Source organism: Carcharodon carcharias, chromosome 2 (assembly GCF_017639515.1).
Source record: "Carcharodon carcharias isolate sCarCar2 chromosome 2, sCarCar2.pri, whole genome shotgun sequence".
In the NCBI taxonomy this organism is placed as follows: domain Eukaryota; kingdom Metazoa; phylum Chordata; class Chondrichthyes; order Lamniformes; family Lamnidae; genus Carcharodon; species Carcharodon carcharias.
This window is the reverse complement of record NC_054468.1, coordinates 113,451,739-113,475,886: the sequence shown is the minus strand read 5'-3', so window position 1 is coordinate 113,475,886 and position 24,148 is coordinate 113,451,739. Positions and strand designations below refer to the sequence as shown.

Here is a 24,148-nt window from a genome sequence, read left to right as displayed (position 1 = left end):
TCCACTGGTACAGCAAGTTAGTACATCCTGGAGCAGACCCATTTCTAACTCTCCCGTTTGTCTTATCAGGTGGAGGCTCTGCCCACGTGTGCTTAGGGATGTGTCAAAAATGGACTTGTCTGTGACTGTCCTGGGAGAGAGAATTAGCATGCCCATTTGTGTTTCGGCCACTGCTATGCAAAGGATGGCCCATCCAGATGGCGAAGTAGCAACCGTAAAAGGTAATCGATGTTGTTGCCAGCTCAGTTCTTTTCAAAGCTACTTACCGTGACTTGCATTAATGACGTAACCATTTTCCTTCCCGCATTCTCAGCCTATTTAACTAAAACACGTTGAACGTCAGGGCCTGGCTTGACTGTCCAGGGTTGTTTCTCAGTGTAGTTTGCCTGCATTGGCCAAACAAGCTCAAAAGATTGCGGAATTTCTGGCCCAAGTTACGTCCAGCACAAATCGGGCTTCTGCCATCTGTTAAAAAACATCACGCTGAAAGCCAGTCCTGCCCACGAGACTGGCCACACCTGCCACATCGAATTAACCACAAGGCAAGTTTCCGCTAATCGCGCCCATTTAATAAGATGAGCACATAAGAAATTGGAGCAGGAGTAGTCCGCTCGGTCCCTCGAGCCTGCTCTGCCGTTCAATAAGATCTGGGTGATCTGATCTTGGCCTCAACTCCACTCCCCTGCCTGTTCCTCATAACCCTCAACTCTCCTATAGTTCAAAAACCTATCTCAGCCTTGAAGATATTTCAATGCCTATGCCTCCACAGTTCTCTCTTAGGCAGAGAATTTCAAAGGTTAGTGGATCTCTGAGAGAAGAAATTCCCCCTATTCTCCATAATAGGTGGGCCTTGGAGGGGGCTCATAAAAGTAAGCCATTTTTTAAAGGCCAAAATGCTATAAGGCACCTTTTGCTTTTACATATTAGATTTTATTTTAATTTATGTTCTGAAGAAACTGATTAGTGTATATCAATGAAATGAGTAAGTGGTTCTGTATCGTTTAAAAAAATGTCATTTTAAGTTATTTAAAATGAGATTGTACACAGCCGCTGAACTAGACAGACCGATTAAAAATGCATATGTTTTGGGATAAATCAATTTCCAGCCATATTAATCTCCACTTTTAGATTCATCATGGAACACTTCCTAATGCAATAAATATATTAAAAACTCACACTCTAAGATGTTACCCGATTGCACTGATTATATGGCAGATGTTATAATGAGCAATATGCAAATCAATTTCAGTGGACACTTAAACAAGAAAATAACATCTAAAAACTGGAGATAATTATGCACGTTGATCACCATTGCAGTGCCTCTAGATCCTAGGAGTCACCTCACAGAACCCGTTGATCCCAGCACCATCCATGCTACCATAGAACCATAGAAAAGTTATGGAGCAGAAAGGGGCCATTCAGCCCATCATGTGTGCTGAACAGAAGAAGATGCAAAAGAAGCTAGCTGCTCATTCTAATCTCACTTTCCAGCACCTGGTCTGTAGCTTTGCAGGTTACAGCACTTCAGATGCAGATCCAAGTACCTTTCAAATTACTTAGCATTTCAGCCCCAATCACCGATAAAGGCAGTGAGTCCCAGATACCCACCACCCTCTGTGTGAATAAGCTTTTCCTTAATGTCCCCTCTAATCCTTCCACCAATCACCTTAAATCCATGCCCCCCCCAGGTAATTGACGGCTCAGGTAGGGGGAAACAATTCTCCACTGTCTACCCTATCTAGGCCCTTCATAATTTTGTACACCTCAGCCTGTGCTGAGCCTGTGATCGCCGTCCCCTTCACCCCTAGTCTCTCACCTCAATGAACGCAAAATCCTTCGAGACCTCAGGTCTTCCCTCTTAGTGCACTAGGCACAGAGAGCCCTTCATAGTACCGCTCAACAGTGCAACCCTTTCCTATGGTCCTGCCATGCACTTGAGGATTTCTTTGTTGTGAACCCTTTCAGTGTAGGATTTCCCTCGCATCTGTTTCAAAGTCATTGATTATATCTAGGTTATACCTGCTAGGGGAGGTCCTTCTGCTGACTCTTCCCTTTTGAATATTTAAAAGAGGAAGCAATAATTCAGAATGTGGATTGTTTTGCGCTCATCCAGTTGCAAGTCCTTTGGATCTTTTTATGCTTTCAACCTCTGTTATTAATGCAGTACTGAAAGAGTTTTTTTAACTGTTAATTTGCCTCTGCAGCTACACATTTTCCCATTTTGGCCCAGGCCCCGTGATCATGTTTGTGGGCCTGGATTTTGTGGTAGAATTAGCTGTGAGACTATCAGCGCTTACCATTACCAAAACATACATTGGTCAACTACTTCCAGTGATGGCAGGTGTACAGTAAAATGCTGAAATACGGAAGTTGCTCTCCGAGATCCAGTGTTCATCCAAAGCTTCCAGAAAACATCATCCTCAATGGTGGAGGAGCCCAGCATATCAGTGCAAAAGATAAGGCTGAAGCATTCACAACAATCTTTAGCCAGAACTACCGAGTGGATGATCCATCTCGGCCTCCTCCACAGGTTCTCAACATCACAAATGCCAGTCATCAGCCAATCTGATTCACTGCACCTAATATCAAGAAACGGCTGAAGGCACTGGATACTGCAAAGGCTATGGGCCCTGACAATATTCCGGCAATATTACTGAAGACTTGTGCTCCAGAACTTGCCATACCCCTAGCCAAGCTGTTCCAGTACACTGGCATCTACCCGGCTATGTGGAAAATTGCCCAGGTATGTCCTGTATACAAAAAGCAGGACAAATCCAACCTGGCCAATTACTGCCCCATTACTCTCAATCATCAGTAAAATAATGGAAGGGGTCACCAACAGTGCTATCAAGCATCACTTGCTTAGTAATGACCTTCTCACTGATGCCCAGTTTGAGTTCTGCCAGGGTCACTCAGCTCCTGATCTTATTACAGTTTTGATTCAAACATGGACAAAAGAGCTGAACTCCCGAGATGAGGTGAGATTGACTGTCCTTGACATCAAGGCAGCATTTTACCAAATGGGTATCAAGGAGCTTGAACAAAACTGGAGTCAATGGAAATCAGGGGGAAAACTTTCCGCCGGTTAGAATCATACTTAGCACAAAGGAAGATCTCAGTTCCAGGACATCACTGCAGGAGTTCCTCAGGGTAGTGTCCTCGGCCCAACCATCTTCAGCCGCTTCATCAATGACCTTCCCTCCATCATAAGGTCAGAAAGTGGGGATGTTCACTGATGATTGCACAATGTTCAGTACCATTCGCGACTCCTCAGATACTGAAACAATCCATGTCCATATGCGGCAAGACCGGGACAATATCCAGACTTGGGCTGGCAAATGGCAAGTAACAATTGCACCACACAAGTGCTAGGCAATGACCATCTCCAACAAGAGAGAATCTAGCCATCGCCCCTTGACATTTAATGGCATTACCATCACTAAATCCCCCACTATCAGCATCTTGGGTGTTACCATTGACCAGAAACTGAACTGGACTAGCCAGATAAATACTGTGGCTACAAGAGCAGATCAGAGGCTAGGAATCCTGTGATGAATAATTCACTTCCTGACTCCCCAAAGCCTGTCCACCATCGAAAAGGCACAAGTCAGGATGTGATGTAATACTCTCCACTTGCCTGGATGAGTGCAGCTCCAACAACACTCAGGAAGCTTGACACCATCCCGGAGAAAGCAGCCCGCTTGATTGGCACCACATCCCAAACATTCACTCCCTCCACCACTGACGCACATTGGCAGCATCTAGTACCATCTACTAGATGCACTGCAGGAACTCACCAAGGCCCCTTAGGCAGCACCTTCCAAATTCACAAATGCCAGAAGGACAAGGACAGCAGACACATGGGAAAACCACTACCTGCAAGTTCCCCTCCAAGTCACACACCATCCTGACTTGGAAATATATCGCCACTCCTTCACTGTTGCTGGGTCAAAATCCTGGAAGTCCTTCTCTAACAGCACTGTGGGTGTACCAACACCACGTGGACTGCAGAGGTTCAAGAAAGCAGATCACCACCACTTTCTCAAGGGCAATTAGGGATGGGCAATAAATGCTGGCCTAGCCAACGATGCCCACATCCCATGAATGAATAAAAATAGAAAAATTCACCATTGGCCTCATAATTACATTGAATTGAATGGTGTGATGTTCCTCTACTTATCTCATTGATTCAGCATAAGCTTACCAGAAAAAATTATAGCTCCTCCATTCCAGTGTAAAGTACCCTTTTAATGACATAGTGAGTCTTAGGTACTGCCAAATAACCTCTCTGTCACTGAAAATTAACTTTTACAAGTGTGGTGTCTCATTACTGCTGATTTTAATTATTTTTGAAGATTAAAAATATTAAAGATTTATTTTATTTTATTCCTTTCAATTCCCCTTTTCACTCTTAACCCAAAATATTTCTTTCCCTCTCTTTATTTTGCTTTATGCATCTGATTTGGCATTGAATTCGATATGCTAACTTTAAGGACTCATCAATCTGATTGGTTAGGGCGATACACTTTTCCTTGCTGTGTTCAAACAGGTCCCAGATGCCCTGCGGAGGGCAGTGTGGCTATTTGGATTTTTGCTGACACCAAATTCCAGGACGAAAGCTCACAGAACGTGTCCGGGCAAGTTCTAGCCTAATGCCAATCGTTCGCCACTGACCGCAAAAAATCCAGCCCAGAGGGTAGGATGTTCTAGTCCTGCCCACTGCAGGAAGTGTCCTGGGCAGGACGGAAAATTTGACGGACCAGCACAGCTCCGTTGACTTGGGGCGGGAATCTCCAGTCCTGCAGCACGCGGGCTCGGAAAATCCCGCCCATGATCTTTCTGCAGGGTCAACTCTTCCTCCTTCCCCCTGCAGGTTCTTTCAGGGGTCATTTTGCCTCTTCATTTGACCTTTGATTAGTTTTTAACCCATTTCAGGACAGGTTTGTTTAGTTCATTGTTATGTATTCATTCTGTGTGCTCAGAATTATTTATTCAAAGGAGTTCTGCTGACCCTTGACTCACGTGTTGAACATTGGCCTCCAATGTACTTGCTTTGGATGTCTTCTTATTACTTTGAATTTAGTTCTTCTAAAAGGGTAAATATATAATGCCCTGGGGGCAATTTTGACGTTAGCTTAAATGAGTGTTGTTGATTCAACCACCCCCATACACTTCACTCCTGAATTTCAATCCTATTGACTTCAATAGAAACAGAAATCAGGAGAGGAGTTTAACTAATTTCGGCTCTCTCACACTGTAGACTAAAGTCAGACTTATGAATGAATTGGGATGAAGGGGTTGTCTTAGGAGGAAAGGTTGAGCAGATTGGGCCGTATATTCATTAGAGGTTAAAAGAATGAGAGGTGATCTTATTGAAACATTTACAAATCTGAGGGGTTTTGACAGGGTAGATGCTGAGAAGATGTTTCCTCTTGGGGGCATCTAGAACTAGGGCTGGGGCACAGTTTAAAATAAGAGGTCTTCCATTTAGGACATGTATGTGGAGGAACTTCTTCTCTCAGAGGGTCATTAATCTTTGGAATTCTCTTCCCCGGAGAGCAGTGGAGGCTGGGTCATTGAATATATTCAAGGCTGAGTTAGATAGATTTTTGATTGACAAGAAAGCCCATGGTTTTGGGGGACAGGCAAGAAAGTGGAGCTAAGACCACAATCAGATCAGCCTTGATCTCATTGAATGGCAGAGCAGACCAGATGGGCAAGTGGTCTACTCCTGCCTGTTATGTTAAATGTCATCAGCTGGGTCCAAATCCCGGAACTCCCTCCCTAACAGCACTGTGGGTGTACCTACACCATACGGACTGCAGCGGTTCAAGAAGGTGGCTCGCCCCCACCTTCTCAAGGGCAATTAGAGATAGGCAATAAATGCTGGCCCAGCCAGTGATGCCTAAATCCAGGAAGAAATTTAAAGAATGCCTGCACTTAATGCTGCACAGTGGAGTTACTACTTCCTTTTGTGACTAACAAAAACCAGAATACAATAAAGGTTTGTATATTTCAATCAGGGGTAGCAATTCTGTTTGATATTTCCTCCTCCCCCACCCGTTCTCTGCTCCGGGTAGATTCAGGTCCTTTAAAGAACTGCCACCATTGCTATGACTGACGAATTGCCATTAGGCTAGGTATCAAATCTGGGATCCTCTTCAATGATATAGCTTTAAAACACAGTAGTCAGTAAATTTACATAGTTAGCTCCTCATTGTAATTTCTGTAAGTAAACATGTTCTCACGTACTCTATGAAGTTGAATTTGTGAGAGATGTATTAAATGAAAGACAAAACTGACGTTAAGTCAGACACAGAAAACAAAATAAAAAGTGTTGAAAGAAAGGTTGAATCAAGAGAGATTAAAGACACAGAAAGAGAAAGTTAAAAAATATGTAAAACAATAACAAAAATACCTGGAAAAACTCAACAGGTTTGACAGCATCTGTGGAGAGGAGCGCAGTGAATACAGTATCCCTCTCCGCAGATGCTGTCAAACCTGCTGAGTTTTTCCCGGTATTTTTGTTTTTGTTTTTGTTTTGGATTTCCAGCATCCGCAGTTTTTTGCTTTTAAAAAATATGCAATTGTTTAAATCTCCAGCAATAATTAAAAGCTGAAAGAATGAGATTCCATGCTTGCTAAAGTTAGTTTTCAGTGCCTTGTTTCATAGAAATTAAGATTTATCAGATCTTTAGAAAGAGTTGCTTAGTCTGGAATGGACAAACCTTAACTTTTTATGGCAGCTTTAGTCCATATCTAGGATGTCGATACAGGAACCTCACACCATTCAGTACATTTGAATGGGGAGCCAAAGGATGATGACATTCTTGCAGCACAGCTTAGTGATGATTAGTGCATATGAGATGGCAACTTCTGGATTTAACTGTACATTTGCATGAAAGAAGAACATTGGGCGGGATTGATTAAAATGTTGTAAGCACAAAGAGAACTCGAGAGATAAAGGAACTGAAGATGTTAAGCATGATAATAAAACAACTTTACAGTATCATAACACTAAAAGAGGAATTAAATCTGCAAAAGGTTAAAGTTGTCGCTACAGCCTACACGATGTCAGAGTGAGAGTGATCCACAACCTACAACTAACTATAAGGATCTATTGAAATGTTTAAAGAAGACCTGATTTTTCAAAAATAACTAAAAAAAAGACACTGATCAAAAGATGGTTGATACTGTAAAGTGACCCCTTCTGGAAACTTTCGATATGGCTGGTACTGGCAGGCCTGTCCTGAGAGGTTGCATGGAATTATGCACCTAGGGAGGTGTTGAGGCCCGTTTCACAGCCTTTTGAAAGAAAGGCATGAAAAATGCAAAAGGCTAGACTTTAATCTCCTGTGTCCTATGAAGACAATGGAAATGGCCCTCCCAGCCAGTTACAACGCACACCAGCCCCCCAAGGAATGATAACAAAAACAAAAATACCTGAAAAACTCAGCAGGTCTGGCAGCATCTGCGGAGAGGAATACAGTTAATGTTTCGAGTCCAAATGACCCTTCAACACTCTGTTGAAGGGTCATTCGGACTCGAAACATTAACTGTGTTCCTCTCCGCAGATGCTGCCAGACCTGCTGAGTTTTTCCAGGTATTTTGGTTTTTGTTTTGGATTTCCAGCATCCGCAGATTTTTGCTTTTACCCAAGAAATTATCTCCTGTTGATTTATATCTCAGAGTGTCTCAAAAAGTTTCTGGGTTGAAAGCAAAATGGGCTTTGGATGCAAGACTTGCCAATTTCCTCTCCCGGGAATACACAGAGAAATGAGTTTAAAGCTGGCTCAGAAAACCAGTGTTGGGCAATGGCAGAGCAGAAGAACAATGACAAAGAAGCAAGAAAGACACCCCTGTGTGTGTGTGTGTGTGTGAGTATGTGAGTGTGTGCGTGAGATACTGTATGTGAGAGAGTGTGTGTCTGATTATGTGTGTGTGTGTTTGTGTGAGTGTGTGTTTGAGTGTGTGTGTTTGTGTGAGTGTGTGTGTTTGTGTCTGTGTGTGTGTTTGAGAGTGCGTGTGTTTGTGTGAGTGTGTGTTTGAGTGTGTGTGTTTGTGTGAGTGTGTGTGTTTGTGTGGGTGTGTGTGTTTGAATGTGTGTGTGTGTGTGTTTGTGTCTGTGTGAGTGTGTTTGTGAGTGTTTGAGTGTATGTGTTTGTGTGTGTTTGTGTGTGTGTGTTTGTGAGTATTTGCGTGTATGTGTTTGTGTGAGTGTGTGTGTTTGTGTGGGTGTGTGTGTGTGTGTTTGATTGTGTGTGTTTGTGTGTGTGTGTGTTTGTGAGTATTTGAGTGTATGTGTTTGTGTGAGTATGTTTGTGTCTGTGTGAGTGTGTTTGTGAGTGTTTGAGTGTATGTGTTTGTGTGTGTTTGATTGTGTGTGTTTGAATGTGTGTGAGTGTGCGTGTGTGTGTTGCATCTTTTATTATATTTCCTTGGGTTTTAGTAACTAATAAACCTACCCTTTCTTTGAGTCAAGAAAACCTGGTTTGATTGGCTCCTTGTTAAAAAGCAAATACATTTGGATTGGAGAAGGTCTTTTCAACAAACCTTTGTTGTGAGCAACTGAGGGGGCTGAACAAAAGGGGAGTCAGCTCACTCCTCGTCAGCCGGTGGTAACAAAGTCCATATGAAGTGAAAGGGAAAATAATTGAACTACTAAATGAATATTTTCCAGAAGTATTTTACAAAGGATAAAACAGCTTGCCAGCTAATTTATGTGGTAATCCAGTACTACAGATGATTTTGAAAACAGTGGGTGGAATCGTCCCAGATTTGCACAAGACACGGTAACGTTTTACCCGCTGGCCTCAATGGCGGCTTTTCACACCGTATCGTCCCAATCCTGCCTCATTCATCACGCATTCCAGGGAAACATGCCGTTTCGCTGGCGGCTGGAATCTCCTTTGCCAGCCATGCCGTCACCTTAAGCTTCCTCATGCCGAGCACCATATTTAAAGTGCAGCTGCGTGCACACCTCTCAGCGCTTCCAGTCTAGGACTGCTGCACCGAAGATACGGCCCTGAAAGGCAAGAAGATTCCAGCCCCACCCTGTGCCCCCCTCCCTCCCCCACCCCGTGCCCCCCCTCCCCCCATGCCCTCCAACCCCGATTCAGTGACACTTCCCTGGAACGCCTTTTGGATGCCATGGAGGCTCGCCATGATGTCCTCTAACCCCCCCCCCCCCCGCCACTCTGGCTGCAGGAGGAGCAGCAACATCGTCAATCTGGCTTGGGAGGCGGTGGCATTGGTGGTCAGTGCCAACGCCCTGCAAAAGAGGACAATGTCGCAATAGGACCAGTGATCTCCTCCGTTCCGCCAGGGTAAGTCACTCTTTTCATCGCTCTCAACTCACACACTCACAAACCCATCACACATCCACAGGGAAGTCACTCGCTGCCAGTTCAACAAACGTCCCAATTCACTCTCTCACACACGCCTTCATTGTCTCCTTCCCATCCATGGCACCACTCATCACCCACACAGGCCAGGCATATTTATCACCTGGCCTGGCAGGCGTCCTCCTTACATTCTCTCCATCTCTATCCATGCAAGACAAGCTGGCACACAACAAGACTGGCGGAAGAATGCCCAACATCAAGTTTCTAACACACTTTGAAAACAGAGCCATCCAACTGGCCAGTGAGGATCTGGACAATTCCTGTGCTGATGGTGAGGTCAGCGGTGCTCTACCAAGTGAGGACCCAGCAGTGCAACATCCATCAGACAACAATGCTGTGAGTGATGTGTCCTGTTTCACAGGCCACTGCCATGCACTAATTATCTCTCCTTGCTTTCGCAGGCAACATCTGGGAAACAGCCGAGGGTGTCCATGATCCAGAGCCTCGGCCTGGGATGAGGAACCTGCTGAAACCCCAGTTGAAAACCCGCCACAGCGCTCATCCACACCCTCCACCAGCGCAGAGACACACACCTTGATGGCACCTAATTCTAGAGTCGCCTCGGAATCACAATCTGCTAAGAACATCGCACTGTCTGATCCGCAGCATGCGGCAGCAGGGGCTTCCCAGTTCCCCAGCACGCGGAGGACTGCTGGAAGCTACAAATCTGCTAAGTTTAAGCCAGTTGATGAGCTTCTGGACTCGGTCATGTCTCAGTTGCTGAAGCTGCAAAGGCGAGCTCGGGAACACATGGAAGGGATGTCCGCTGCATTCCTCAGATTGCAAGGCACGATGGAGGGGCCCGTTTGTCTTCAGCTGAGGTGTTAGCACTGGCATTGCAACACACCAAGATCAACACTGGTAGGATGGCAGCCGCCATAGAGACCTTGGTCCAGGACATCGATCCTGCACTGCTGCGGGGCTCAACTCCATCGCTGCCACCAAAATTGGTCTCTAACAGTGTCAACGCAAGAGGGGTGCAGGGCAGCTCAATCTTGCTCCAGCTTCCCCTTCTCTTCAAGGAATCAGCCAGGGGCCTTGGGCACCCATAGGGAGGAGGATCAGCAGGTGTAGCGTCCATCCATCCAGGTGACTCCAGGAGTGTCCGGCCCATCCGAATCCTCTCTTCCTGTGACCCCAGCAGCTCCAGCTCCAGAGCTCGAGGAGGGTGCCACTGCCACACAGCAGGACTCTGAAAACAGGCCAGGGCTCTCCAGGTCTCGGCCTTCCAGAGGACGCCCGCCAAGGTCATCACAGACAGGGTGTCACAGTCAGCAGGCTGCCTCCACCTCCACTGTGGATGCCAGTGGAGCACCAAGATGTGGCGGCAGGGTTAGAAAAGATTAGAAGATGCAGTTGCACAGCCTGGGCATGGGTGGTAATCACATGTACATAAAGTTCACTATTGTAAATAAACTCCCAAGAATGTCTCCCTGCTTATGGCTCCTTGTTTCTGATGAGCAGTGTTCTTGTCACTCAGATGTGAAACCTTTCTGCACAAGATAAAGGCAGGTGTCTCAGTCCAGGGCCTCTTCCCTGTGCTCTGTGCAGCCTTCAGACCAAAGTGATGGTCCAGCGTCACACTCCCTGGACACATCACTGATGCCTGCACCTCGATGGTGCTGGTCATTGCTGCCAGAATGTAGTGGGCAGGTGACACAGAGATCCCTCATTCTCTCTGTGTGCTCTCAGCACCTTTAAGGTGGGGCTGGCTCCCATCTCTTCAGCATCTGTAACCAGTGACACTGTGCTCCTGAAGGGATCGGGTATTGAAGGCTGACAAAGGATCAGGTGTAGTTAAAGTTTCACGGCTGCATCCCTATGATATGATCCTGATCACAGAGCGCAAGCGAGCTGCCCTCGGCCAGACAGGAGTCAGACATGCTCAGGGGCTATGTGAAGATCTGTGGAGTGTCCTCACTGCAAGTTGTCATCACCCTCCACAGATCTAGCGGGTGTAGCCCCCCCCACCCCTCCCTCAGGGCCATTCATCCAGGTGACTCCAAGAGTGTCCAGCCCATCCGAATCCTCTCTTCTTGCCTCGACTGGCCAGTGTGAGGGCCTCATTGCTGTCTTCCTCGCTTCCAAGGACCTCCTCACCCTCATCCTCCTTGACGTCCTCCTCATTGGAGGAGACCTTGAGCTTCTCCAACTCCTCCTCAGCCAGATCCTCTCCCCGTTGCAGTGCCAGATTGTAAAGGGCGCAACAGACGACGATGATGCATGACACCCTCTGTGGACTATATTGCAGGGCTCCACCAGACTGGTCCAGGCACCGGAACCTCATCTTCAGCATCCTGATGGTCTGTTCCACCAAATTGCGAGTTGCAGCATGAGTCTCATTATAGCGTCACTCTGCTGCAGTCTGAGGCCGCCACATGGGTGTCATCAGCCATGGCCTCTGCGGGTAGCCCTTGTCCCTGAAGAGCCAACACCGCAGCCTCTCTGGACCTTGGAAGACATCAGGGATCAGAGGCTGACTGAGGAAGTAGGAGCCATAGGCACTCCTTTTAAACCATGCACAGACCTGCAGGCTGCGTTTTTGGTGGTCGCACACCAGCTGCACATTCAGCGAATGGAATCCCTTGCAGTTGACATTGTTGACTATGTGTTACGCTGGAGATCTGAGCACAGCGTGAATGCAGTCGATGGCACCCTGCACCTGTGGGAAACCTGAGATCTGGGCAAATCCAATCGTTCTTGCATCCTGGTTATGCTGGTCCTGGGCGAAATGCACAAAGTTGTGTGCCCTTGTGAAGATGGCACCCATGACCTTGTGGGTGGAGGCTTGTGATATCCCACAGAGGTCACCTGTGGAGCCCTGAAAGGAGCCACTAGCATAAAAATTGAGTGTCGTGGTCACTTTCACAGCCACTGGCAGTGGATGCCCTCCATGTCCCCGTGGCACCGGATCCTGCAGCAGCTGGCAGATGTGACTGACTAGTTCCCTGGACATGTGAAGTCTTTGGCAACACCAGTTCTCGGTCATCTGCAGGAATGAAAGGCGGCTTCTATAGACCCTGGGTCTAGCTGAGCACCGACCAGCACTGGCTCACTGTAGCTGTTGGGTGACGTGTGTGGGAGCCCCAGTCGCCCCTTCTGCCTGCGGTAGCTGCTGCTCCCTCTGTGCAGCCAGGAGCTTCAGTTGCTGTCTTCTCCTTTGTCTCTGCTCTCTATAAACCATGAGGCATACAGATAGGCACCAGGTTCCATGATTCTGATGTCCTCCTCCTGCAAGATGGAAGAGAGAGACGCGTGGGTTAGCATGGGTGTGCTAACCTCTCTTGGGTTCTAAGGGATGCCCCTTAATGCATCCCAGAGAGCAATGGCCACCACTTGGATGGCCAGAGATTAGTGCGCTGCATGGCTGCCCGAAACCCTGCCCACCTCTGCCCCACCCCAACTGACCGATTGGCGGCAGCTTTGCCCACTGGACTGCATACTGTGCTCTCAGCTCAGGCACAGACATTCTCCTAACCCGCGCTGCAAGGCTGCACTGTTAGCTTGAACCATGGGGGAGACTGGACCAAACTAGGATGATGACATTGCAAGGGGCTGTGAGCATCTCCACCAGTGACTGCTCCATGGTCAGCTTTAGCAAGGACATTGTGCAACACGTACAGCTGTCCAACTGTTCTGCAGCCCAATAAAACGCTCATTACTTTACAGTGAAAAGCTCTGGAACACTTGCTGGCACTTTCATGCCTCTGCGTTGCTTGAGTGGGCAGATAAGCTAGAGACCCGACTCCAGCCATATCAATGTGGCTGTGTCTGAACTCTCTCAGCTGCAGAGGAATGGTCACTATATACAGGGTGTCCCTAATGTGTGGCCGCTTCCCTCGCCCAGCCACCTCTACCTAATTCCAGAAGTGCTTGTGCAGTAGCATCAACCGGAGTGCTGCCCCTCCCCCGCCCTCCCCCACCTACCACTCCCCACTTTGCCTCAAATGCAGGGCAGCCCTTCCTCCGGCATCGCATGGTCAGCCAGCTGGGAAGATGCGACGTGCATGTGCCTGTGCCCATGCTTGAACGTGTGGCGCCTTGACCTTAGAGATCAACCAGGTGACCCTCACTAGCGCTATGTGCCGTCACTGCACCCTCACCTCCTTGAAGTCCAGCCGGCCAGGCGCAACATCTGATAAACGCTGTTGTGAAACACGTTGGCGTGGCAATCATGCCGACATGCTCGGCTGATCTGGTGTTGGTGGTGGGTGGGAGGGAGGGGTTGATTCCGGCGAGCTGTGTTACAATGAAGCGTCCGACCTGCGGCAGTGGGAAACATGGTCGGGCGGATGATTGTAAATGTGTCTCATGGCAGCGTGAAACCAATTTTTGGCCTTCCCGCTACATTGCCCGTTCACGCCGCCAATGCACACCCACCGCCAGCGTGTTTGATTTGCGGGAGTTTGTAGCGGGTACCCCAGGGATCAATGGCCTATAATTGGGTTGCTGAAGTGTATCGGGGAGGAAGTTTAAGGACCACTGGTTGTTATGGCAGTACCGCAATACAGTGCTTCCAAAGGGCTGGTGACTGTAGTATGTAAAGAAAAGGAGGACAGCGTCTCTGACCCTGGAACGTACAGGCCAAAGCCTAACACTGATAGCTGATAAAATAATGGATTCTATTAGAAAGGGCAGACTGGAGGCTCTTGCATCATATGAATCGATTACAGGTGAAAAGAGCACAGAAGAGAAAAGGGAGATCCTGTCTGACTCATCCCCTCGGCATCTGAGAGTGGGAATGATTGTCAACTCCCCGTTTACGCTGGAAATGGTCTGGACGGCAGTTGAGGTTTGTTGAAGCCTAAAGGCCTGTTGTGATTTTCAGTCGACCCATCAAAACGAGGAATGCAAGTCCTGTGCTGGCTGCACCCTGCTAGCAGTTTTCAGTAGCAATGGGCTTTGCAAGGACCACGCACAGGGGTCTTAAACAGGGACCAGGGGATTCAAACGGAATACTGCGGATGCTGGAAACCTAAAATAAAAACAGAAAGTTCTGGGAAAACTCAGCGGGTCTGGCAGCATCTGTGGGGAGAGAGAGAAACAGAGTTAACGTGTCAGGTCCGTGTGACCCTTCATCAGTGCAGACCAGAGGAGGCAGCTCATCAAACTGACACTGAAAGGGTGTCTAAGGACTTTCCTGAGGCCCAGTGCAGCAAGAATGCTGGTGTCCGCCACCCCCACCAAAAAAAACATACTGTAACCCACACTCGCCTGCTCGCTGGAGCTCCTTACTTCCTCTTCCTATTGTTTTGTTCTGGCTCAGCTCTGCTTTGGAGTCACCTGATTACTTATGCCCCTTTGGCCCTGTCCACGCCCCCACCCCTCCCCCGACCAGCAAACCGCCTGTTAGTGATCGTTGAGTGCTTGCTAGGTCATCGACCCAAATCAAAAATACACAAGTGGTCCAAACCTGAAATGGTGGGAGCCTTACTCTACTGGAATTGAGCAGGCGGTGCCTGGTTACATGGAACTTACTGCCTAGAAACTTACTGCCTATCCAGGTGTTTCCCCGAAGGGAGCCTCGTCCAACTCTATTCACTTCATCTCACACCAGCAACATACCCTTCGATTCCTTTATCCCTCATGTACCCACCTAGCTTTCCCTTAAATGAACCTATGCTATTCGCCTTAACTGCTCCATGTTTGCAGGTTCCACATTTTAACCACTCCCTAATACCAACATGTGAATTTGGAACAGGAGTAAGTCACTCAGCCTCTCGAGCCTGCTCCACCATTCAATAAGATCATGGCTGATCTGATTGTAACCTCTCGCCCACCAATGATAACCTTTCACCCCCTTTCTTATAAAGAATCTATCTACCTGGTGAGATGAGGAGAAACTTCTTTAGCCAGAAAGTGGTGAATCTATGGAATTCATTGCCACAGAAGGCTGTGGAGGCCAGGTCATTGAATGTATTTAAGACCGAGATAGATAGGTTCTTGATTGGTAAGGGGATCAAAGGTTACGAGGAGAAGGCGGGAGAATGGGGCTGAGAAACTTATCGGCCATCATTGAATGGTGGAGCAGGCTCAATGGGCCGAATGGCCTAATTTCTGTTCCTATGTCTTATGGTCTTACCTCTGCTTTAAAACTATTCAGATCCTTCTTCCACTTTTGAGAAAGGGAGTTCCAAAGACTCACGACCCTCCCTTGTCTTATGGGAGAATCTAGAACTAGGGGTCACTGTTTAAAAATAAGGGGTCACCCATTTAAGATAGAGATAAGGCTAAATTTTTTTCACTCAGAGGGTTGTGAGTCTTTGGAACTCTCTTCCTGAAAAGGTGGTGGAAGCAGAGTCTTTGAATATTTTTAAGGCAGAGGTGGATAGATCCTTGGTAAACAAGCGGGTGATAGGTTATCGGCAGTAGGTGGGATGCAGATTTCAGGCTACTATCAGATCAGCCATGATTTTATTAAATGGCAGAGCAGGCTCGAGGGGCTGAATGGCGTACTCCTGCTCCTTCTTCGTATGTTTGTAAATATATAAAAACAGTCATTTATATTAATTAATAACGCACCTCAATGAAGGGTTTTTTTTCACAGATATTGGTTTCTTTATATCGAGCATCCTGAAAGTTAGATTCTTTACTTTATCAAATGCAGCAGACATTACAGATTAAAAATCCCTCAAATGTACAGCATATATCCGACTTTGGGTTATTTTTTAAAGAATGGTGACTACTAGCTTTGCATGTAGTTATATAGTATTGGTTTTAATTTGCCAAATTTAATGTAGAACTACTGCATTTGAAGGCAAGTAATCCTGTGATGTTGACCCTGCCAGCCCACTCAACACACATACCAGTAAAGTTTACATTAATACTTTAATGAAGTGAAATTAAATTTATCTCCAGTTAATTCACTGTGAACTATCCTTTAAGCCAACATTCCCATCGCAGGCTTGCTAATTATCAGGCAGTCAGCATTTATAATTCTTAATATGTAAGTGACTGTGAGACTTGCATTAAACCAGGAGGTGGCACTGTAACACTACAAATGATCACATCAGCCCAATCATAGGGTGGAATCATCCCAAATTTGCACTAAGTTTGGTAGTCGGAAGGAAAAAGGATGTTTTACCTGCCGGCTGCAACGACGGCTTTTCACACTGTATCATCCCAATCCCACCTGATTAATTACGCAGCCACAGGAAACACGGCATCTGGCTGGCGGGCAGCCTCTGAATCGCCTGCCACGCCGTTACCTCATCGTTTCCTCACTCCGGGTGCCATATCTAAACTGCAGCCGCACACAGTTCTCAACGCTTGTAGCCCAGGATTGCTCCAGTGAAGACATGGCCCTGAAAGCCAAGGAGAGTTCAGTGACCCATCACTGGAATGATTTTCGGAGGCCCCGCCCTGACGTCCTCCACCCCTGTTCTGGCCGCAGGAGGTCCGCCAATCTCACCATTCCGGCTTGGCAGGCGGATTCATGATGGCAGTGGTGTACAGCGCCAATTATGCACAGAAATCGGCCATCCAGCGGAGAAAGAGGATGAATGATCTTATCTATGCTGCCAGGGTAAGGCAACCATCTCATCACTCTAAATGCACACACTCACAAGCCCATCACACACTCACTGACATCTCACTCACTGCCAGCACAAGGGACATCACCATTCACTCTCTCACACACACACCCTCACATCTCCATCTGGCCTCATCTCCTCTGGAGACTGCCTCCTCAGCCCTCACTACCTTGAGGCCACTTGCACAGATCAACATGTGCCCCCACACACACCCACTCCCTGGGATACCCCCTTCCTCAGTACAGCCCTCGTCCTGCAGCCTCTTCCCTTGCCTTAGGCCACTTCTCCCCCTTCCCCGAGCAAGCCCCAGCCCTGCAGCCATTGAAAAGCCGCCCCTGCCTTACGGCTGGTCTGGTAGGTAGAGACCTGCCCATGAGAACTCCCTAAAAGTGATGTGGTGCTGCCTGTGAAGCCTGGGGCTGGTGACCATGAGTGCTGCCTGAAGCAAGATTGGCAAACAAACCTCGAAGTCCCAAGTGAAGTGCAGCTCGCCAAGTGCACGTCTCTTATGTTCAGCTGTGAAACACGTTGTGCCCGGATGATCCAGCGTGTGTGGGGAGGGGGGGGGGGGGATGATTCCAGCGAGCAGGGTTTATAATGAGATGCAGATGTATTACAATGAGGCTCCTGACATGCGGCAGCAGGAAATATGGCTCGCTATTGACGAGCGGAGTGGACGATCGCAAACTGGATTCATGACGGCGTGAAACTGATTTTTGGCATTCCCGCCATGTTGTCCGCTCATGCCCACCGTGACGTCCCATACCAATGGGAACAGAAAATTCTGCCCACAGAATCTTACAGTACAGAAGGAGGCTTCTCCGCCCAGTGTGCCTGTGCCGACTCTATGAATTACTCCCACTTCCTCTGCTCTTTCCCCATGGCCCTGCAACTTACTCCCCTTCAAGTATTTATTCAATTCCTTTTTGAAAGGCACAATTGAATCTGCTTCTTCCAAGGCAAGACAGTAAATTCCAGCTTATAACAACTGGCATATAAAAATATATTCTCCTCATGTCCAAACTTGGCCTGCTGCAATGTTCCAGTGAAGCCTAACGCAAACTGGAGGAACAGCATCTCATCTTCTGACTAGGCACCTTACAGCCTTCCGGACTTAACAGTGAGTTCAACAACTTCAGACATGAACTCTCTCCTCCATCTTCATCTCTTTTTAAATCCTTCTTTTAAAACTTATTTTTATTTTTTATTCACTTAGTTTTATATTTATTCATTGTTTTGTCTCTTTTTTATATTCATTTTTCTATCCTTTTCCACAACCACTGTCCCCTCTCCCTAAAGGGCCATCTGTCACTTGTCCTATGTTGTGAGTTCACAGAGTGCTAACCCTTGTTCTGCTATTAACACATTGCGCTTTCTTACCTTTATGCCACTATCAGCACCTTCTTTCGCCTTCACCACCACCATTAACACTCCCTTCGTCTTGTGTCCATGACATTTTGTCAATCTCTCCTTAGTCCCCACCTATCACTGACCTTCTAACCTGCTTCACCTGCTCCACCTCCGTCTTTAAACGGTCTAAATTCCAATGCATCTAATCCCCTTTAGCTCAAAGAAGAGTCAGACGGACTTGAAACATTAACCCTGTTTCTCTCTCCGCAGATGCTGCCAGACCTGCTGAGTTTTCCCAGCATTTTCTGCTTTTATTTCAGATTTCCAGCACTTGCAGTGTTTTGCTTTTATTTTATATTATAAATATCATTTGTGGTTTCCAATGTTCAAAATTCATGCTCCGCTCATTTCATTGGCCCTGGTTTTGTTGTGGCAGGAACGATGGCTGTCGTTAATTAATTGTCCCCTCTTACATTTAGGTTTTTAAATTTTGTGCGTGCCACATTGTTGAAAGTGTGCACTGATAACGTGGTAAAGAGGGAAAATCGAGCATCAGGAAGCTGAATGAACAACCTTGCATCTCCTTAATCAATCAGAAAGAGTGATTGTGAATAGAGTAACGACTGAGAAGGAAGTGTAAATTAAATGTAAGTTGGATGAATTTAGTGTTCAATCAGGCACAGAAAGAGAAATAGAGAGAGGGAATGAAAGATTGGATCGAGAGAGAAACGAGACAAGGTAAAAATTAACATTTTTACCTTGTTTCTTAAATTTGTCATTTCAAAATCTCCTGAAACAATTCAGAGCTGAAGGAATGAGCCTCCAACTGGTAAGAGATAAACTTCAGTGCTGAACATACCAACATACATACTTACAAAATAAAAGCAGTCTGCTCCTCCTTTCAATAAGATCATGGCTGATTTGTATGTGTTTTGAATTACACATTCCCCATCTACCACATTTCATTCCCTTGCCTAACAAGAATCTATCTACCTATCGCTTTAAAAATATTCAATGACCCCCACCTCCACCACATTCTGAGGCAGAGAGTTCCAAAGTCGCACAACCCTCTGAGAGAAAAAATTTCTCCTCATCTCTGTCCTAAAAGGGCAACCCCTAATTTTAAAACAGTGCCCCCTAGTTTTGGACTCACCCACAAGAGGAAACACCCTTTCCATGTCCACCTTGTCAACACCGTTCATGATCATATATACTTCAACCACGTCACCCCTCACTCTTCGAAACTCCAGTGGAAACAAGCCCAGTCTGTCCAACCTTTCCTCATAAGACAACCCACTCATTTCACCTCTCTTCCACTTTTACTTAGTTCTGTTGAAGGGTCATTCGAACTCGAAACATTAACTGTGTTCCTCTCCGCAGATGCTGCCAGACTGTTGAGTTTTTCCAGGTATTTTTGTTTTTGTTTTGGATTTCCAGCATCCGCAGTGTTTTGCTTTTACCACTCATTCCAGATATCAGTCTGGTAAACCTCCTCTGAACTACCTCTGATGCATTTCCAGTGTTACAAGAAGCTGATGGGTAATAATGAATACTTATCACATTGTTAGGAGGGTACTTGCGCTCGTAATGACAAGTTTTAACTTTCTGTGGTGAGTTTCGTTCGTGTCAACGATGCAAATACAGCAACATCGTGCCATCCGATGCATTTCAATGGTAAGACAGGGAATAAAACGCTGCTTTTGTGAAGCTAATGGTCGATCAGTGCAATTTGTATTCACTGTAACTCCTGACACTGACCAGCCATGGTGGGGGGATCAGTTGTGCACGCACATTCGGTCTGCCGACACATATGCAGTTTCTGCCACAGTTGACGTTATTGGTGTGTGCCCGTCAGCTGGTGCCAGTGCCGGTTTGTCCAGTGGGCTACTAGCCTGAGGCCTCGCCAACCCTGCCTACAGGACCAGTCAGATACCGAGGGAACTGCCCTGCACCATCATCCCATCGCCCACTCCCAGGAAAGGTACAACGGGGGTAAAAGCAAAATACTCCGGGTGCTGGAAATTCAAAATAAAGGCAGAAAATGCTGGGAAAACTCAGCTGGTTTGGCACCACCCTGTGGAGAGAGAAACTGAGCTAACGTTTCGAGTGTCTATGAAGAAGAGTCATACAGACCTTCCTTGGTCATCAAGCCCTGGGGTGGGACTCGAACATGGAGCTTCTGATTTCTGACAGAGACAGGCAATGACCTCCTCAATCTATGGCTGGGTTAAATCGAACAAGTATCTTTGGAAGCTGAAAACAAAGCAAACATTTGCTACAGAGTCAAAGAAACCAACTGTGTTCAGAAGCTTTTCGGTGTGATAAGATTCTCACACGGGGTGTGAGAGGTGTTCGGAGTAGCTTCTGCACCATAGACCATTGAGGTAGCAGTAAAGAAAGATAAAAGGCTTTAATTAGACATTGGGCACCCTTTAAGCACTGTTGGTGATGTTTTCTCTATGTTGATTCTTTACAAGTAAAATTTTGAACGTTTGAGAAATACTTGAAAATATTTTCTTTTGTGCTGCAGACTTTAGACCTGATGAAACTTATGTGGCAGCATTTTCCTATCGGCGAGCGGAGGAGGGGGGCAGGGCCTCCTCGTCGGTGTGTGAAATGATGCGCGGTGATGTCGGCCAGGGTGTCCCGATGTCACCGCGTGCATCATTTAGATTTTCAGTTCGGCTGTGCACCCACTGAACTGTCAAAGGCCTATTAAGGCCTGTTAAAAACTAATTAAAATGATTAAATGAGCTGCCCGTCCAACCTTAAGGTTAGCGGGGGGGTGGGGGCAGACGAAGAGCCCAGGCAGCCTTTGTATTTATCACAAAACCTCATCCACGGGCGGGATGAGGTTTCATGAAGTGTTTTAAAATCTAATAAAAATTATTTAAAAAATTCATTGACATGTCCCAGCTCCTGTGACAGTTTTATAGGAGGACACATGTCCTTAAATTTTTTTCCCCACCTCTATTCAAATTTCCTTAATTTACACAAATTTCCCTGAGGCACAGAGGCCTTAGGGAGATGCACGGGGAATGACTCAGGGAATCCCCCTCCCACCGCCCGCACAGGGAGCGCTCGGTGCTTCCGGGAGAAGGTCACACTGGGTGGGCTTTAATTGGCCCCGCCCATGTAAAATGGCAGCGCGTCCTCAATCAGGGGGCAGCGATCAGGTTTGCGCCCAACCCCACCTGCCCCCACACAACCCCCCCTCCAATGGGGGTGGGGGGGAAATTTTTCCCATGATGTTTCAACAGAAGCAAAAAATCTAACTTGTTTTAATAAAATAATTCTCAAATCTGTTAACAGTGTATATTATTTTGTGCCAACATTTTTCAAGGTAATAATTTAATATTGAGGATCAGGGGTTACAAACAGCCCGCGTGGATTTTGATCCAATCAGAGATTATTTCTTTAACCTCTGCTTTGCAGATATTTAATGTGCCCACTGTTATATATATTTTCCACTAACTTTCCATGTGAAACAGTTCAGCCCAATTTTACACATAGACATTTACAGCACAGAAGGAGGCCATTCAGCCCATTGTGTCCACACTGGTCAACAACGATCTGACTACACTAATCCCATTTTCCAGCGGTTGGCCATAGCCTTGGAGACTATGGCAACGCAAGTAAATATCTAAATACTTCTGAAATATTACGAGAGTTTCTGACTCAACCACCCTTTCAGGCAGTGAGTTCCAGACTCCCACCACTCTCTGGGTGAAAACATTTCTCCTCAACTCCTCTCTTAGCCTTCTACCTCTTACCTTAAATTTATGCACCCTGGTTATTGATCCCTCTGCTAATGGAAAAAAGTGCCTTCTATCCACCCTGTCCCCTAGTATTAAGATTGGATCTGTTTTGTTTTGTATAGGTGTCTAACAGTGTCACAACCCACCATACTTCTGCCGGTATTTTTTGATTCTTTCATGGGATGTGGCTGTCACTGGCTAGTCCATTATTTATTGCCCATCCCTAACTGCCCTTGAGAAGGTGGTGGTGAGCTGCCTTCTTGAACTGCTGCAGTCCATGTGGTGTAGGTACACCCACAGTGCTGTTAGGAAGGGAGTTCCAGGATTTTGACCCAGCAACAATGATATATTTCCAAGTCAGGATGGCGAGTGGCTTGGAGGGGAACCTGGGGGTGGTGGTGTTGCCATGTGTCTGCTGCCCTTGTCCTTCTAGGTGGTAGTGATGGGTCTGGAAGGTGCTGTCGAAGGAGCCTTGGTGAGTTGCCTGATGAGGTGAAGATGGGAACAAGGATTTCCAATGCATCTGACAACTGTCCCAAATTACTGCAGACCGTGTGTTAATGTCCCTCCTAGACAGCTAACCTTCTGACCTTCTTCCAGCTCTCTGTGTCCTGGTATTGGCCAGTTGAGTTGCCAGTTAAACTTCCTACCACCTAGATACCTGTCTGTTGACTCAGCTGATTGAAACCGTTCCAACATAATCTGTGGAAAAGTTCACTAGAATGCCCTAGAAAAATAGCAATTTTCTCAAACTGAGGTGGTATGTGTGTTCCATGTGTTCCGTATGTTCCATTGTGGACATGTGCTTTTCCTGAGTTTAAATGATATTTCTAACACATGGCCACCCTGTGGAACTAATCCCTCCTTCTATTCTCTGCCCAAAGGCAGGTCCGACCCACAGCACTGTGACCTCTGTCACAGGTAGGGAAAAGAGGCAAGCCCTGAATCCACCCCAGCCAGAATGGGGATCGAACCCTGCACTGTTAGCACCAATCTGACCCACACCAGCTGTCCAGCCAATTGAGCCAACCAGCTCCTCCCCAGGGGAGTCCGAGCTGCAGTGGCAAAATGCATTTTTCTATGTATGTTGTAGTCATGGATAGTGACGATAGAGGCTCCAATTTTCATTCCATCACTTGGCTGACCAAGAATCCCTCCCACTGGTGTACATTGGGAGGATTCACAGGTTAATATTCAACCTGCTTGGCTTTGCTATGAACTCACCTTCCTTGGGCATCAAGTCCTGGTGTGGGATTTGAACCCAGAGCTTCTGGACTCAGAGGCAGGGACAATACCCATTGCACCAGACAACCTCAACTGGTCTCTTGGGCTGGGGGGTGGGGTGGAAGGCATATCAGGAGGAAGTGGTGGGGGGGGGAGATTCAATTTATTTAGCAACATGTTAACCCCCAAGTCGCTCCAAGCTCAAATAGTTACAAAATGAGTGACTGTTCTTCTGAAGGTAGAGTATGCAAAAACTCCACATGTTCCACGTGAGACTTCACTGGAGAGTGATGATATATTTTGGGTGTGTTGTTTTCTGTGAGAATCATTCTGCATCAAATATTTACTCAAGAATGATGTTTTTCCAATCTGTAGCTAACATTTTTTTTTAAAAATCCGACTCTATAGCTTGCAGATCTCAAGATACAGGAATGATGCTCAGCACCTGGGCTACCTCCAGCATTGAGCAGGTAGCTGAGGCTGTGCCCAGTGCCATTCGCTGGCTGCAGTTGTACATCTACAAGGATCGGGAGCTCACCAAATCCCTAGTGAGGAGAGCGGAAAAGGCCGGCTTCCGAGGAATCTTCTTAACCGTGGATACTCCGTACCTGGGGAAGCGTTTAGCAGACGTGCGGAACAAATTCAAACTGCCCCCTCACCTCAGGTGATACATGTGTTTGGAGACAAAATCTGCTGTATAGGGTTTTTCTCCATGAGCCAGTGGGAGTAAATATCTCACATTATCAGAGGAGAATTACAAATTACTGTGTTGGCCAATTCTTCTCTTGCTTTTTGTGAAACTTGGCTGTGGGTAACTGTTTAAAATTGAATATTGATATCACTAAGTATTGAGATAAAGCTGCTATTAGATTGCTATTCC

General features: G+C 46.7%; 1 protein-coding gene across 1 annotated transcript in view; it reads left to right on the top strand.

Moving 5' to 3' along the window:
* The window catches only part of hao1 (hydroxyacid oxidase (glycolate oxidase) 1), a 48,977-nt gene that overhangs the window by 16,511 nt on the left and 8,318 nt on the right, over positions 1 to 24,148 (top strand). The window contains exons 2-3 of the mRNA XM_041175928.1: positions 70 to 221; positions 23,677 to 23,932. Coding sequence (XP_041031862.1) covers positions 70 to 221; positions 23,677 to 23,932 — 408 coding nt within the window. The remainder of the gene's footprint in view (positions 1 to 69; positions 222 to 23,676; positions 23,933 to 24,148) is intronic.